Raw genomic sequence first — 17,311 nt, 5'->3', positions numbered from 1 at the left:
AGAAATGATGGCCATGTGGCAGCAAAGGGAGAAGGACGCAAGAGAGATGGCCGCCCTAAGGGAAGAAAATGCGGCACTAAAAAACCAAGACCCTTCTTGGAAGCTGTCCGAGCCGAGCCAAACGCATACGCATGGATCGTTCCATTCCCTCGGGCACCACACCTCCCTCCCTCACGACTTGGCTCCTCCTCTTAGGGGCATCCCAACCCAAACACTCGGCCGACCCCCACACAGTGTCCCAATCGGAGCACACCAACACCCGTTCACCCCAAACATCATGCAAGCTTCTCTCCTCGACCATTGGACAAGTACGACAGAACGACCGATCCCGACGAGCATGTCCACATTTTTCTCACCCAAGTCACTCTTAGCACAACTGATGATGCCGCTTTATGTCGGATCTTCCCAACATCCTTGAAGGGATGAGCGTTAAGCTGGTTCACTCGACTCTCGACCAACTCGATTGACTCTTTCAACACGTTGGCCTCCCAATTCACCATTCAATTCGCCACCATCCGGCCCTACCAGTTGACCTCCCTGGCCTTGGTGGGCATTCGACAAGAAAAGAAAGAAGCTCTTCGGACTTTCATGAGCCGATTCAACAAAACGGGGTTGGAAATCCGAGACCTCAACCTTGTAGTGGCCCTTCACCACCTTACCACCACCTTAAAACTGGGACCTTTTGCCAACAGTATCTGTAAGAAGCCGCCAACGGACATGGATGACTTGCGACGACGAGCTGATAAGTACATGCAGATGGAAGAGTTGATAGAGTTCCGCAATCAAGCTCGATCGGAGATTGCTGCCAAAATCGATAAGCCAGTCGAACCATCATAATAGGGCTCATAATGATGGGGCACGCCCCATCATTACAAGCCGTCATTCTTTATGACAATGCTGCCTCTGTTCATGAATCGAGGCGACGTTTCGATGACACACGACACTCAACCCAAGAGATCAAAATGAAAAACCACGACCCTTCACATGACCTCGGCTGAAAGCCTTCGGAACTCGGGAGACTAGTGTACCACCCATATCGGTACTAACTCCTCGGCTAAAAGTCTTCGAAGCTCGGGGGACTAGTGTACAGCCCATATCGGCACCAGGGCCCACCTCGGTGCCAATAAGATCAGACTACGCCAACTTGTCAAAATAAGCCTAATCGCCCCTTGATTAGATAAACCGATAAGATGGAGATCTTATCATATCCTAACCAACTCAATTATCAACAAGAAAAAACCCTAATCATATCAAGGTACATGCACTATATATATGAGACTCATACATTCACAAAGACTAACTTAAGCATTAGAGTCTCTTTTACAGGTACCAACCCCATCTCGAAGTAACAGACGTATCAAGTAGAAGAGACTCACCGATCTTATCCAGAGATCATCTCATCCACCGACTTCAGGTAAGAACACCATGTATTTTTTCATAAGTAAAATATCGAGTTTAAACTTCGTATTAAAAAAAAAAAAAAACATATCCATTATATCGTACTTATTCTCGATTCCGATAAAATAATCTCCTACAGAAAATCCGTAATTCCAGACTAAAATTATATAATCTCGTTCGTGCGCTATTAATTAATACATACCATCACACTTATCCAAGTCGAACATTATTCGTTGAAATAGTTTGCACGATAATTACATTATTAACAAGTAGGCTTATTTAAAGAATTAACTAAGCATACACATATGAAGACAATCGAACTTGGTCTAGAAATTAAACATCAGATTCACGCACCAACATCACAATCACAAACGAGGTATTCTCGGTAAAACGACACCATACATATAATGGCATATATTATATACATCCACATGCTCGACGCAAAGTCGCAAACACTAACACTAATAACACTAACACGCCCTAATTAACTTACCTTTATTTATAATCATAATATAATGATCCCGCTGATCCATACGGTGCACCTAATTATAAAATGGTTGGACCGTCCAAAACAGAATTTGGCAAAGGGAGAGAAGAGACAAAGCAACAGAAACTAAGAACATAGGGCAACATAGTTTTATAAGAAAACGGCTTTGTTTTTTTTGTTTAGTAAACGAGGTGACGGTTGGGCATAACGACGTCGTCCAGCATCCACAGGTCGTCAACCATGTAGTTGTTGTTGTTGTCGTTGTTGTTCCACTCAACACCACCGTTGGGCAGAGGCTGCTCATTCTCCAACCCCAGGAACCACTCCAGCTGTTTGAGGTCGAGCTCGTCGCCGCCGTGGATGGCGGCGTCAGGCGGCGGGGTGGTGGTGGTAGTGGTGGTGGTGGTGGTGGAGGTGGAGGAGGATTGTTGGGAGTGGTCGGGGGCGAGGCAGCGTTTCTTGGAGGGCGGCGGCGGAGTGGCGGGGAAGTTGAGGTTGGCCTTGTCGCCGCGGATGCGAGTGGCGGCGGCGTCGTAGGCTCTGGCGGCTTCTTCGGCGGTGGGGAAAGTGCCGAGCCAGACGCGGACGCCTTTGTGTGGGTCCCTTATTTCCGCAGCCCACTTGCCCCATGGCCTTTGCCTGATTCCTCTGTACACGTTCTTCCGAGCTCGCTCACTCTTCTTTCCTTTCTCTGCAACCACATCCACGCTTTTCTTCTTCTTCTTCTCACATGCTACCTCTGCCACATACGTACAAACATTGCGTTATTCCTTATCATCATGCCACACCTCACAAAGTACTCTTCCAAAACACTATGCTGAATTACATTCTTTTCTCACCCTCTTTCATATTTTTACAAATTTATCACTCATCTTTTCAATTTTTTTAGTTTTTACCGCTTAATTAATTAATATTATGTGTTTAATATATTATTATACGTGTTATATCAGTGATCAACCAATCAATTGACAAATGATATAAAATTTTAATTGAGTGAGAAAAAATCCATAAAAATATAAAAAGACAAGTGTAAAAAAAACTATATATACTAATACTATACTAAACTAGAATAAATAAAATAATTTATTCGTTTGGTTGTGAATGGCTATTGTGGATTTTCTGGAAACGGGAAAGGCCATGTGTCTTTCGGGATGGCATCCGTTGGGATCAGGATTCGGGGGTTGTTATTGTGATGGATCATATTATATGATCAGGATTCATTTGTTTAATGTATTTTTATATGCTTTGAGAGTTTGCTTCTCGTGTTTAAAAACTGTCAAAAAGTTGTAAACTTTGCCTTTTCTTTTTTAATTACCTTTACTTTTCAATTACAAGGAAAAACGTGATCAAAAGAAACATCGACGTCTTGCTGGTTGTTGAAGGAAAATCAGTGAAAGCTTCAACTTTACTTTAATTTTGGGTTCGAACCTATCCAACAAACACCACCTATTTATCAACAAAAATAAGCCCCAGAATAGATAACTCGATCGGTAATTCTAATGAACAAGTAATTTCGAGTTTGAATATAAAACAATTATTTGCAAAATGATTTGTTTCTCGTAGCATCAGTCTTCTTTAGGTGTCGATTGGGATTTTTTGCATATAAAAGAAAAATATAATATCAAAATAGTAAAAATTATGGAGGTACCATTTTTGTGTTGAATTTTAGGCAGTGGTGGTTGGCGTTTGGAGGTAGCGGTGTCGAAGGCAAGGAGGTCAGCGAAAGGATCAAGCTCGGACCAGAGATCCTGCGCGGCGAGGTTGCGGCCACGCTTGACGCCAATGAAGTCTGAAATAATGGCACCTCCACACATCTTCACTATCACTATGAGTCTCGTGAGCCGTGACAGACACACATCAAAAATACATGCTGTGTGAAAGAGAGAGAGAATGACAACGTGCTGCGTCTTCACGTTTATATAGAGCCCACGTTGCTTCTCAGTTCTCCCGCACACTGCAGGGCCCCACTCAGGACCTCAATCACGAAATCGTTGTTTCACCATCAGACGGTGGAGACTCTTGCCGTTTGGCTTCGGAACTTGGGAGGGACCGATTTAACGCTCCAGATTTAACGGCAGAGAGAGAGGAACACACGGTTTCAGTGTGGGTGTGGGGTCCACTTCGTTTTGGAGTTAACCTCGCATCATGTGTCACCCTCCAATTCTCTCATAATAACGCTCTAGACCATCGATGTAATGCCAAGTTACTATGATCCAATCACCTACCTACCGCTGTAAAATTTTCCATCACTTTATTTTACTGTTTTTTTCGCAATATTTGAAAGGGAAGTGACTGCATACAACTTTGTACTACTCTGTACAATTACTACATGCACTGTGTGTGTGACCCATACATATTTACCTTTTTATTATTCATAAAAAATTCAGACCCTGATTAATGGTTAATTTCTTTTCTTATGTAGTACCTAATTCCACACCTTTAATATAAAAGTGAAGAAAAAAATAAAATAAAGCTACTCTGTTTGCATATAATTCTTGTTTTGCTTTCGTTTCACCGTAGAGGTAAATATAAATATTTACCATCCAGTCATTCACCGAAATGACGTTGGAAAAAGCTGGGGAAAATTTTCTTCTCAATGGAGGGCCGGTGAAAGTATCTGGTATAACTAAGGTAATTATTATGTGGTGAATGATCTGAATCAATACGGTAATTATTATGTGGAAGTTTTTTAATTTATGAGAAAAAATTATGGCTTATAAAAATTAGTTAGTTTTGATTTTGATTATTAAAAGATTTTCTTTATTTTCTTATTTTTTTAAAAATTGAAACTAGTTTTTATACAATCACTTTTTACTATTTTTATCTATTAAATGATTAAGTAATTATTTATAATTATTAATACTATTATGTTAATGTTTGACACTTTTAAAAATTTCATATAAATTCTAAAAATAATGTTGTTTATCTATTTTAAAATGATTGATAAAAATAAAAAAAATAATTTTCAATTTTAAAGGAATGAAAATTTTAAAAAAATATTTCAGGTAAATTAAAATTAAAATTTATTTATTTTATAAAAATAAAAATAATATTTAATTATAAATTTTAGAAAATAATTTTTTTTATAGAAACTAAAATCAACTTACTTATTTTCTAAGAACTATAAATATACTTAAACTAAAAATTAATTACACCTAATTTTTCCTCCAACTGCGATTAACATTTAGAAAAGTAAAATAACTTGTGTTTTTAATTTTTAATGCAATATTAATTTTCTATTCTAATTCATTTTGTAATATTTTTTTACACCTTTTATAATAAATTCTCCAGCCAGCAGAATCAAAAGTTACTTAATGATATATTTATTTATTGTCCTAAAAAATGATATATTTATTATATATATATATAGGTATAGATTCACCGACATCATAGGAAAGAAAAGGCAGCAGTAGTTTTTTTTTTCTTAAATAAGGAAATATTAGTGAAAGGTCAGCTTCCAGCATGTAATTTAAGATTTAAAAAAATTTACTTACTTTTCAAATACAAATAAATTTTAAAATATGCTTATGTCGGGTTGCAAATTTGTTTTTATTTTTGACCGGGCAGATAGCAAATTTTAGTCTCAGTTTGGGAGGATGGGGAAAAAACCTTGGCGGCTAAATTTCAATTAAATTATGTTCACTGCGTCCTTTCTTGGATTATAATTCTCAAGTTAATACTTATCGTTGACCCAAAAAACACATTATATCGCATTATGTGACAAAACAAAACTTCTAAATTTTTATACGATATATATGTATAATTTTTCCTTTTATATCCACATGTTTAAAGAAGAAAAAGATAACGGAGTTATCCTTATGTTGAGTGGAGGCATACGTATAAGGCTGCAAATACGTATATGTGTATAACGTACATGATGATTGCAAAGCTGAAAATAAAGGTCGTAAAGTGGTAACAAAAAGAAGAAAAACACAAAGCGATAAATGCAGAAGAAAACAAACAAGTAGATCGAGGAATCGCAAATTATGCGGAGGAATTTAGGATAAAACTGATCCAAGTGGCTCACACAACCCTAGTGTAACCAAGCACCAAGATAAGTGTGAAGAATTGAAGTATGCAATATACATACATTAATTAAATAAAATGGCGTCATAAAATATGAAAAGTATTTTAATGTTCATGAGCTTATTAAGCATCGATCTATACACCGCCATGCATGTTGTAAAGATTGTGAGGTGAGGTCCCCTACGTAGTGTTATAAGAGTAGATTGACTTCATTCTTGGTAGTATACATTATCATTTAGTATATATCATCAATATGCATATTATAGTCAATGAATTGCACATTTCGAAGGGTTTTCTGCGTTTCTTGTTTGCAAGTTGTTAACAGTGTGTTCTACCCACTTACCTAAGGTGAAGATATTTTTCAGCCGCAATATGAATATGGTATACATCTTACACCTTTATCTAATTAAGTGGTCCTGCTTAGTGCTTACGACTTACGACTCTCACTGTACTCAGGCACCTTTCTATGTGGATATATCTCATCGTTATATCCCCATTCATTAATTGTTTTCTGAATAACACATCACATATATTTTATCATACACGGTTTTAAGTTATTACACACAAATTATTAAAGAAAAACTTCAGTTTTTTATTCTATATTTTTTATTCATTTTATTGTGGATATAAAAATATAATTCTGTCATTAAAAATAATTAATATTATTCTAAATATTAAAGATGTCAGGTAAATAAAAATAAAATTCTTTTAAAAACAGACAATTTTAAAAAAAGAAAGAAAGAAGAAGATGGAGTATAACTTAGTGTTCATAAAGTTTGGGAAAGTAAAAATTACTATATATGCATAATGTCAATCCTTTCACTACATACTTATGCAACTGACAATTTTCTCCACTCTATAAAGTATGTTTTGATCAGCTGCCACCTAGTTGGTAATGATTCCTATAAACCAAACTATATATTCTCGAATCAGTTCAAGTCGTCGAAATTCAATTCCTATCTATGATGATAATGACTAAATTGATGATAATGATTATATATATATATATATTATATTAGAGACTAATTTAAAAATTACAAATATTTGATAACTATAAAAATTGATTAATACATTAGATATAGTTTATCTTTAAATCAGTAGATAATATTTCTTTTTAAAAGAATCTTTAAATATTATTTATTTTATATAGAAACTATTCTTTTAATATCTAATTGAAATACAATTAAAATATGTTTTGGTAAAAAATAAGCTGCATGTAGAATAAAAATGAAAAATATATTAATTAATTTTGGTACGTTTTGTCAGCGTCCAGACTCATTCAAAACAGTAGGGGGGTGGGGCAAGTAGTCAAAACTGCTCACAGAAATCCTCGAGTCCTGCTGGTTTTCTCCCAAATAATATAAATATGTTATATAAGTTACAAAATAAAATAATGTAAAAATTGTTATATTTTAAAATTCTAATTTATTTCTAAACATATTCGTTTATCTTTAATCATAATTAATCACAATACATTATTCTTTCTTAGAGCCAGCTAATTATTTGTTTTGCCCCACTTTTTTCATATTTTTCACTAATAAAAATTAATTATATTACATTTGTAGAAATATTTTTAAAATTTATTTTTAATATATATATATATATATATATATATATATATATATATATATATTAACCACTAATTGCTCTTGCCAAAATAAATGTTGATGTTGCATTTTAAAATACGGATGAAAATGAAAATTACTCCGATCATTCGGTCATCTCAAGCATATATGGTGTGTACTTGTAATTGGAGAATTAATTAGTTTATTATATTACAAAAAAGTTACCTATATTGATTTATAAAAGTTTCATATATTATATATGTAAATATAAATATATTTCACATATATTCATATATATTTTTAATATTAATTTTGAATGCAATTTAACAATATATTATGTATTAATAGAATTTATATTTTATTTTTAACAATTATAACAAAATGCTTAAAAGTAAGTTGTAATCAAGAAACAATAAAAAAAATACGATGAATTTTTGAAAAAAACTAACGGTCACTTAAAATAATCAATTATTGATCACAATTTATAATAATCGATTATTTTTATTTATTTTTTATTTTCAATGAAAAAAAGTCATTTGTTTTATATAATTAATTACCAAAATAAAATAATCGATTATTTTGAAGCGAAGAATTCCCTCCCACAAATTATTGATTACCGGATAATATAATCTACTTTTTTTTTGGTAACCTATAATCTATTGAAATTGCTCTTGATTTTCAGACTCCTGTAGTCCTGTTAAACAAAATAATTGACAATAACTTAATAATAATCTATTGAAATTGTTCATAATAATATCATTCTAATAATCGACAATGACATTATTGAGGAGGGCACTTAGGAATGGAATCCCCGCTAATCATTCCAATAGCATAAATTTCTTGATGATGTTATTGATGAGGTGATAATGATGTTATTGAAATGACTAACTAATTAACGGTGATTCCATCCGTGCTTGAACGTCGAAACCAGATAAATCAATGTTCTCATACTTGTGGATTCTAACATGGACAGCTATACTATTCAACAAAGATATATCTCTGAGAGTACCATGTGAAACATTGATGAATTTCAAAGCCTGAGTGAATCAAACTGTAATTATGTTTTGTCCAACAAATAGATGGCTATGTAGTCCTTAATAATAATTATTCCCATCTCGGAACTACTTAGATAAGCTTTGTCCTTAAATCACCAGTGATACCACAACATAGAACATGATGGTAATTTGCTTCTAGCTACACTAGTTTTATTTAACATTGTTAAACTGCATTAATAGCCAAAAGAAGTTACAAATACTGCAAAAATGTCCTCCACCACTGAGTTCTTAGAAGCAAGTCAAAGCTTCCAGAGCTAGAATCTGTCTTCCCATCAGCCACTTTTGCATAACGGGTCACATCAAAATATTCTAATGGCGTTGAATATAGCTCAGCGGATTCATCTGAGCCATCATAAGGGTAATTTTCTAGTGCAGTTGGTTCAGCTGAGTCAGCAGGAGGAATTTCATCTGGGGCAGGAGAATCAGCTTGAGGTTCTGGAGCTAAAGTGGTTGAAGCCCTGGCAAATGTTATGCCAATTTCAGAACTAACTAAATAAATAACTGCTATAATCAAGCTTAATGCTAATATCTTCTTCATTTTTGGCACAACTTGTCTTGTTAACTCCTATGAACAATGGGGTTAACACTTCTTTATATGTTTAATTAATCCCAAGTTTTTTGAATTATGCTAAACGTACAGTTTTTCTTTCACATTTTAACTGTTTAGCACATTCATTAGCTTTTATGTTGTCATAAATTTCATTTAGTACTATGCAAGTTTTAGAAACAGATCCTACGTGGTAATGGTGTGCAGTTTGTTGCTGACTGACTAACTGAAAGGGGTATTCTGAAACAAGGAAATATGACATCAAAAATGACCTGATAATGATATAGAGTCAAAGAAACAGCCATTGTTATACAATAATTATGATTTATGACATGAAACAAGTAACTATATATAGGCACTTTAATTTGAAACATCCAGTTCTAATTTAAAAAATTCTGCAAGATGAACTTCTGAAAAAAAAAATTCTGAAGCACAAGCAATGAAGTTATTTTATTGTACTCACACAGTTAAAGTTATAAAGAATGACTTTTATTTAAACAAACAAAAAAGGTAAGGCACTTATATACGTAGGTTATGTTGCCATTTAAAGACGGCTGTTACTTATTCAACCCCAAAAGAATCCAATTTTTGTTTCCTTATAATAAAATGTTTTCTTGAAAGAAAGAATGAGGAAATGAGACCAAGATTTTTTTCTTCTTCAGTGGATTGCGTAAAGCATAACAAGAAGATATATATGAGAGGAAAATTCTGGTCTCTTAGTCATTTAAATATCATTGAAGAAGAACCAGGATTTCCACAATATCTTCCGATGTGAAAACGACTTTGAGTTTTAAAAGTAACAATAAGTTCAACGCCTTTGGATGGAGAAGTTCATGTAGTATATAGCCTTAGCACCACCGTAGTATAGTGAGCCTCTGTGCAAAGTCTAATACCAAAAAAACAGAACAGAAATAAAGGATACAGAAAAAAGTAACGAACGCTACAATATAACCTCTTCTTGGAAAAAGAAAAGGTTCTAAATGGTTGATCATTCTCATATATTGCTTCATACTTTACAATACAAGACAATTGAAATGGAAAACTGCATAATTACAATTGATAAAAATTAGCAGTAAATTACAGTCTTAAAATTAGTAAAATCATTAACCAAGAATGGCTTATTTGATGCTTTGAAATTTACATCTCTCATCCAGTTAATAAATTACCTTGCCCAGCTCATTGAAACAGCACAACCTCTCTAGAATCACTCTAAGAAGATCTGGAGGCAGTTGAATGACTAGACAAGGATAAAAAAAATTTATAAATTACTTAATCTAATTATTTTATATACAACTTCTGCCTTTTCTGTTGGCAGGTGAAAGCTAGACATGGAAGTTGATTCTATTTGGTTCGAATTGTTGTTCAAGAGGAGAGATTGGAAATCAGACAGCAAGTGAAATTAAGGGTTGAATTAGGTTTGGCTTCAGGTAGTTAATTGCCAGAGCTGCAAAAATGCATGTGATTTCAAGTCAAGCCCTTACAGGCAAGCTGGTGGTTTTTGTATGCCAACATAGATTGGTTTAATGTTGGCACATCTAGAGCCTGAAGGCCTGGGTCCAAGATTCAGGTCTATGTTGGTGAGTTTAACATTATTGCATGGAAACTGCTGGCTACACCTTAAATCCACTGCAATTGGTGAAGTTGTGCTTCCCTTTATATTTGAAAAATGAACATCACTTATCTTTACAAGTGAAGGCTGCATGGAAATAAATGAATGCCCATATTAGCATGTTCCAACTTCATAATTGAAAGGGAAAATATAAGGGTTATTATATGTGAAAGAAAATAAACAAAGGCTATCCCAATCTCAATGAACAACTTCAACTTTTGTGCATTGTACTCTCAAGTTGGAGGCCTAATAGGCTAACTTGAAACATCAGTATAACACAAATTTATTGGATTAAAAAGAGAAAGATATAAACAAACCAACCTTCTTTTTGCAGTTTGGAAAGCATTGATACTCTTGGTCGATGATGATAGGATTTTTAACATTTTCCATGATAATGTCACTGTAGCCTATATCTGATGCTGAACCTGGAAACTTATCTGGCCATGTCTTGATTCTAATGCCATTGTCTGTGCCAACCAACGTGCAGTTCTCGACACGAATCTGGTTCACTTCTGGTTCATCTGCATACTTTCCAAGACTTCCAACACTGTCATGCACAAGTAAAGTTAAATAAGGAACTCGGCAAATTGTATTCTCAAAATACCACCCTCTTCTTGTGTTATATATAAGACCAGTTTGAATACGCTTCTCCATTAGTACTTCTAAGATAGAAGAAGAAAAAAGAAAATTGAAATAAATTTCTTCATAAACTAAAATTAGCTTATATATGAGTTAAAAAAAAAAGATTTTGGAGAAGTTAATAACAAATAATCTTTACAAATTAACTTATGCATAAGTTAATTATAACATATGAATAAACTTATTTCATTTTTTTTTCTAGAAGTGCTTTTGGAAAAATTTATTCAAAAAATCCCACATACTGATACTACAATCTAACTAACTCTTACTATTTACTTATATTTCAAGTAAGTCAAGATACAAATCCATAATTATGTTTATGGATCACTCAATTTTCATAAAATTTAAATCAATTAACTGCATTCAACTATATATGATCGAGTAGTGAACTTTCTCAGTTGGTCAAAAAGTAAATAATGGATTCATGAATATGAATTAATGGAGTAGAAAATAATCTTTTAACCTTTGTGAATCAGTGTAGCCAAGCGAGCAATTTAGAATTACCTAATACCGTGTCCAGGACCGCAATGCAATTTGTGGACGGTAACATTCTTGACTCCTTTTATCATGGAAACACAATCATCTCCAGTTTCAATGTTATTTTCGGATAATTTTACATTGAAAGAGCTGCTAATATGAATTCCATCGGTGTTGGGACTGGTAGCTGGTGCAGTGAGCCTAAGTGATTCAGCTCTGATGTTATCACTGTTGGTGATAAATATGTGAAAGCCTTTGGGATCCACGGATTTTATGTTATGTAGAATTCCATTGCTAACTTTGTTGAAATAAAGACTCTGCATTCGGAAAAACACAAAAAAAATTATTTATTTATTTATATTTTTTTAAAAAATATTTTTAAAAAATTTATGAAAACAGATTCTAAATAAATATGGACTTACACTAGGATTTCTGACACAAGTGTCGCTGGGGTCTGTTTTACAGTTCTCAGTATGTGCCCATGAAGACTTACCCGCGCCATCAAAAGTACCACCACCAATAAGTTTTAAACCATTTAGTTCTTCAAACATGAGCCATTCACCATTCTCATATTCACTGATATCTGTTGTGGCCACAACAGTGCCAACAACTTGGATTGTTACGGGATTTGGAGTCGAACATGGCCCTGCGAAAAACATGGTAGAAACCACGAATCTTCCCTGAGGAACCAGAAGCCTCGCTTGCACGTTGGACTTGCAAGTTGCTCTCCATGCGTCCATGAAAGCCTACAGCCACATGTATAACCAACGTAAGACCCGTGTTTGTTGTTTTATCAAATTATCAAAATGTTTTTTTTTTTTTTTTTTTGTTAAGAATTATGTTTCGTATTAGCAATTTTGGGTTTGATTCATTGTCCTTGTGGCTTCTTATGATCGTTTCCTGCAGTACTTGCAGCAGCTGGGTGGTATTTAGGTAAACAATTTAATTAAACACTTGTTTAATAATAGTTTTCTCAAATAAATTTCGTCTAAATTCTTCCAAAAATACACTTCCGTTCCTTAATCCCAAAGTCAAAGCTAGAAGTACTTTAGGAAGCCATGGACAGATTTTTATAAAAGGGAATATCCGGATCATTTGTTCTTTATATCAATTCACGGTTATTCTATCTCAGATAACATGATACAGAACGTAAAGTAAACATTTTGCATTTTCAATGTTAACGGTGTGCAGTAATTAATTTTGAATTGAAATTGGAAATTTAGGTTATGTTGGGACAAACTTATTCGAAAGCATTTATGAAAGAAAATATAAGAATAAAAAATTAAACAAGCTTTTTCATATGTGAAACTTGTGTATAAATTAATTTATAAATATTTTGGAGAAGTTATATAAGAGAACTTCTACACATTAACTTAAGTATAAGTTAATTTTAACTTATTGAAAAACTTATTTTATTTTTTTCTCATAAAAATTTTAAATAAATTTATCCAAACAGGCTAGTCTTTCTCTTAAAGACCACCATAGGAAATAAAACTTTCTATGGAAGTATTTAATACAAGTATTTACTTAGTATTTGAATTTGAGATTTATGATTATATTGAAATGTACCGATTAATTATGTCACTTGATGGTGAGAATTAATTAGTTTAATTGTGAAGTGTTGCCAATATATCACCATTTATGGCCAAAATTTGAATGACTTTCAAAGCCCGTGATCGGAGGTGATTCACATATTGTAGTAATTTTTAGAATCTATATTTATAATTACCAATAATAACAAAGGCATATCTATATTTAGTATACACATTTTAAAGATGGTTTTATCCATTAACAAAAAGTTAAATTATGAAATTTTAGATAAAAGCGAACAATATTATATTAATGTAGAGATATGTGTATAAATCTTCGGTGGTTAACAAAATCTTTCTAAGATGATAATAAAACAATACTACTTAAACTTTTCCATCATGTCCTTATTGTAAAAAGACTAATCATTCACAAAAGAGATATTGATAGAAGTCTGACACAAGATGTTATTAGTGCGGTCAATTTGGACACAGAGAAAATATACAAGTCTTGTTAGTAGTAATGAAAGACCAACATTGTTAAAGATTGATCAACTAGAAAGAGGAATAGTTACTTTTAATGTTATGTTTTACAACCAACAAACCCTCAAAAACTTGATTTAGTGATAATGGTTCTATTAAAATCCACTTAAGTTTGAAATTAATATATAATGTTTTGTATGTTTCCAAAATTAGTCAAAATCTTTTAAGTGGTGTTCAATTATCAGAGATAAAACAACAAAGTGTTGTTTGATGATAAAAGTTGTGTGAACATAGAAGTGATCAAAGTTCATATGAAAAATAAGATTTCTCCTCTATATTTGATGAATGGGGAGTCAACTATGAAAAATAATATAAAAATGAAGGATCATTATTAAATGAAGAGCACAAGATGAATATGTTTTGAAGAAACTTGATATTTAAGAGGAGAATGAAGATATTAAAAAACCATCTGAAATGTATCAAAGTTTCAATGTTGTTATACCATGAAACCACAATAAACAAAGAAGATGAAATTGACCAAAAAAAAAAAAAAGACAAAGGCATCAAAGGAAAGTTAAAGTTAAATGATAAAATGAGTCCCACAAAAGATTGTGATAAGAATCATTACGAGAATATAAAAAAAGAAAGCAAGCATAAAAAGGAGAAAATCAACTCTTTCTATCTTGAAATTCAACTTGGATTTTCAAAGATATTGAATCAAAGAAAAGTTTTAAAAAAATAATTAAATAGCTTTAATTTGAAAAAGAATAATTCAATTTTTAAGAAGTTTGCTATGTTTCAAACTTTTGGAATATTATTTAGATAAAGATAATCATTTAAGTTTAGAATATTATCAACATGATTTCAAGATTAAAATAAGGTTAGTATTTAAATTTTATATTGCACTTCTGGTACATATGTAGGGTCAATGAATAAAAATATACCAAATTTCTCTTGAAAAAAAAATGAATTACAGTTCAAAAAGGAAAAAAAAAATCCTGTTGAAAAATATTTTTATAAATAAAAGTAAAATAAACCATTGTAGCCCAAGTCAACTTATCTCTTCAGAATTTTATTTTTATCTAATTTGGTTCCCTTAAAACATTTGGTCAAGATGGAAGTAGTGTCACATTGAAATTATCATATTTTGGTGTTGGATTAAGAAAGTCTTGGGTTCTCTGATTACAATGATTTTATAGCATGGTTCTCCTGATAATAGCATTGTAGTCGTATTCGTCAAACTCAAAATGGGTAATTAATGCATAGCTAATTGCTATTCTGTAAAGCATGGTGGAATGTTAATTATGTTCTATTTGCAAGATAATAATGAAGATATGGTAATTCTGCCAAGTTTCTTATCAAACCAAATGACCTTATATTTACCAATAGTGAAGGAAAAATTGACAATGTTTATATATTTCACATTGTAAGGAGAAGAAAAAGACAATCCATAAACATTCTTGGTGCTTATTCTATGCAGCATAGTCACCACACGATTGAACAAAGATATAATATCCCATAAAACTACCTGAGTGCAGTCAAATTTTCCATCAGGTTTGGCTCCAAAGCTCATGACATTGTTTACCTTCTCGCCAGGAGAAAGGGCATCCGTAACTACATTTGCGCCTTTGTTGATCAAAGGACCAGCAACAGGAATTACTCCTTTTATGGAATCCACATAATAAGCCAGTGCAAACCACAAAATTATAACACCAACTCTCTTCGTAATGGCCATTAATATTAAGCCTCAATTCTATATTCCTTTACTTTTAAATTTTTTTTTTTTTTTTTTTTTTTTTTTTTTTTTTTTTTTTTTATTCAACTAGAAGCCTCCCGGGGAGGCTAGGAATAGAAGGTTGTAAAAAACAAAAAAAATGATCCCTCTCTGTCTTTGCCTCTGAATTTCATACTATGTTTTTGGTTGAATAAATTGTTGTCATTGATTGCTATTTATCAGCATCTAAATCCGCGGAGAACTTCAGCATTTGCAGTTAAGTTGGGTAATTTAAAGTTTGTGATTCTCTCTGTTGATTTTTAACTCCTAAATTCTTGTTCTCTCAATTCCCCCTCCTTAGCAGGCTATATTTTCTCTACCACATTCCAAATAGCACTAAGATAAAAGAAAGATAACTTTTGTTCCCCCATTCACAGTTTTGATGGAAAAAAATATGCTGTCACCACAATCCCTGAAATATGCTTTCAATGGCCACTCAAACTAACAAAGAATATTAAGTTAATCCACGCGTCTCTGTCTTTAATTACAAGCTTTGCAGCCATTGCCTTGCAAAATTTGAGAGTAAATGATAACATAGTCCATATAATTTTTATTTTTATTTTATAATAATAGTATTGATACCAAATATTTACAATTTTATTGATGGTTAATTTTTATTGAGAAACTAACCATTTTTAATAGAATCTCATTCTTAATCACTTTTTTTTTAATTTATTACAAAATCCAAATTCAATATTTTACTTAAAAAATGGAATTCAATATTGCTTGAACCAATATTTTCAAAATTAATTTCTATATTTATAAAGTATATATCGTCATAGTTTTTATTGAATATTTAGTCCCTCAAGAAGGACTATTTCTAAATTCTAATACGAAGTTATTAAATTTAATTAACTATTCAAGGACTAAGATGCAAGTGAATGATTATTTCACGGGTAAGTTACCAATTTACTCTTAAAGATTTTATATTCACACTGCAATTTCTCGCTGCTCCTTGGTACTGCCAGTTTGATGCGTAAACTTAGTTGGCTTTCTGGAATAGAAAAAGCTAGCAATCCGCAACCACACTCCAGTTTGTGAGAGTTACATGTATACAGATGAACTTTGAACATTCATAGCACGTTATACTAATTGATGATGAGAGAAAGTCTATACTATAAACAAACATTTGGTAATCATATTTTATCAACAAATAAATCATCAGTTTGGTCCTTGAAATATATTAATTAACTTCTCTACCATATAATCCTTAAAATAATAAAATTATATTAATAACTTCTAAAGTATTAGAAATCTTGTTCCTTAATTTTTAAAGTATTTAAAAATCCTTTATATAAGCTCTTTGATATCCAGAAAATATATCCATATATATAGGAACTAAATCAATAGATTTTCAGTAATTTAGCAATTATTTACATTATTCTCTCTAATTTATAGTGCTTATAGTAATGAGTATAAACTAGAGAGAATAATACTTGGAGGACCAAATTGATGATTTACTCTATTTTAAACACAAGAGGCATGCAATAATAAGATCACGAGAACAAAACTTCTTGATGGATAGTAACATATTCTCTCTGTACATGCACGTAAAGAAGAAACCTAAGCCATAGAAAGAGCCTAATAACTCTTGAAGCTGCAGAAGACCTTCCTCTTTGTCTTCGAGCTAGCGCATACATAGGTGTATTTATATATTACATCAAGAGTAGTACTAGACACACCATATGCTAAAAGTTTCATCATCAAGACCTAGCAGACATCTAA

At 32.4% G+C, this 17,311-nt stretch overlaps 2 protein-coding genes across 2 annotated transcripts; both read right to left on the bottom strand.

The window, feature by feature from the left end:
* Window positions 1-1,719: 1,719 nt before the first annotated feature.
* LOC109817621 (ethylene-responsive transcription factor RAP2-3) lies at window positions 1,720-3,785 on the bottom strand. Its single transcript, XM_020382934.3, has 2 exons — window positions 3,534-3,785; window positions 1,720-2,624 (listed from the first exon to the last, which is right to left on the bottom strand). The coding sequence occupies exons 1-2, from the start codon at window positions 3,697-3,699 to the stop codon at window positions 2,065-2,067; spliced, it is 726 nt and encodes a 241-aa protein (XP_020238523.2). The 5' UTR covers window positions 3,700-3,785; the 3' UTR covers window positions 1,720-2,064.
* Window positions 3,786-10,024: 6,239 nt separating this feature from the next.
* LOC109817622 (exopolygalacturonase) lies at window positions 10,025-16,264 on the bottom strand. Its single transcript, XM_020382935.3, has 5 exons — window positions 15,341-16,264; window positions 12,226-12,549; window positions 11,831-12,120; window positions 11,009-11,234; window positions 10,025-10,774 (listed from the first exon to the last, which is right to left on the bottom strand). The coding sequence occupies exons 1-5, from the start codon at window positions 15,545-15,547 to the stop codon at window positions 10,556-10,558; spliced, it is 1,266 nt and encodes a 421-aa protein (XP_020238524.1). The 5' UTR covers window positions 15,548-16,264; the 3' UTR covers window positions 10,025-10,555.
* Between the last annotated feature and the right edge of the window lie 1,047 nt (window positions 16,265-17,311).

This window comes from Cajanus cajan, chromosome 1 (assembly GCF_000230855.2).
Source record: "Cajanus cajan strain Asha chromosome 1, NIPB_CcT2T_4, whole genome shotgun sequence".
Taxonomy (NCBI): domain Eukaryota; kingdom Viridiplantae; phylum Streptophyta; class Magnoliopsida; order Fabales; family Fabaceae; genus Cajanus; species Cajanus cajan.
The sequence above is the reverse complement of the archived record's forward strand: the minus strand, read 5'-3'. Positions and strand labels throughout refer to the sequence as shown.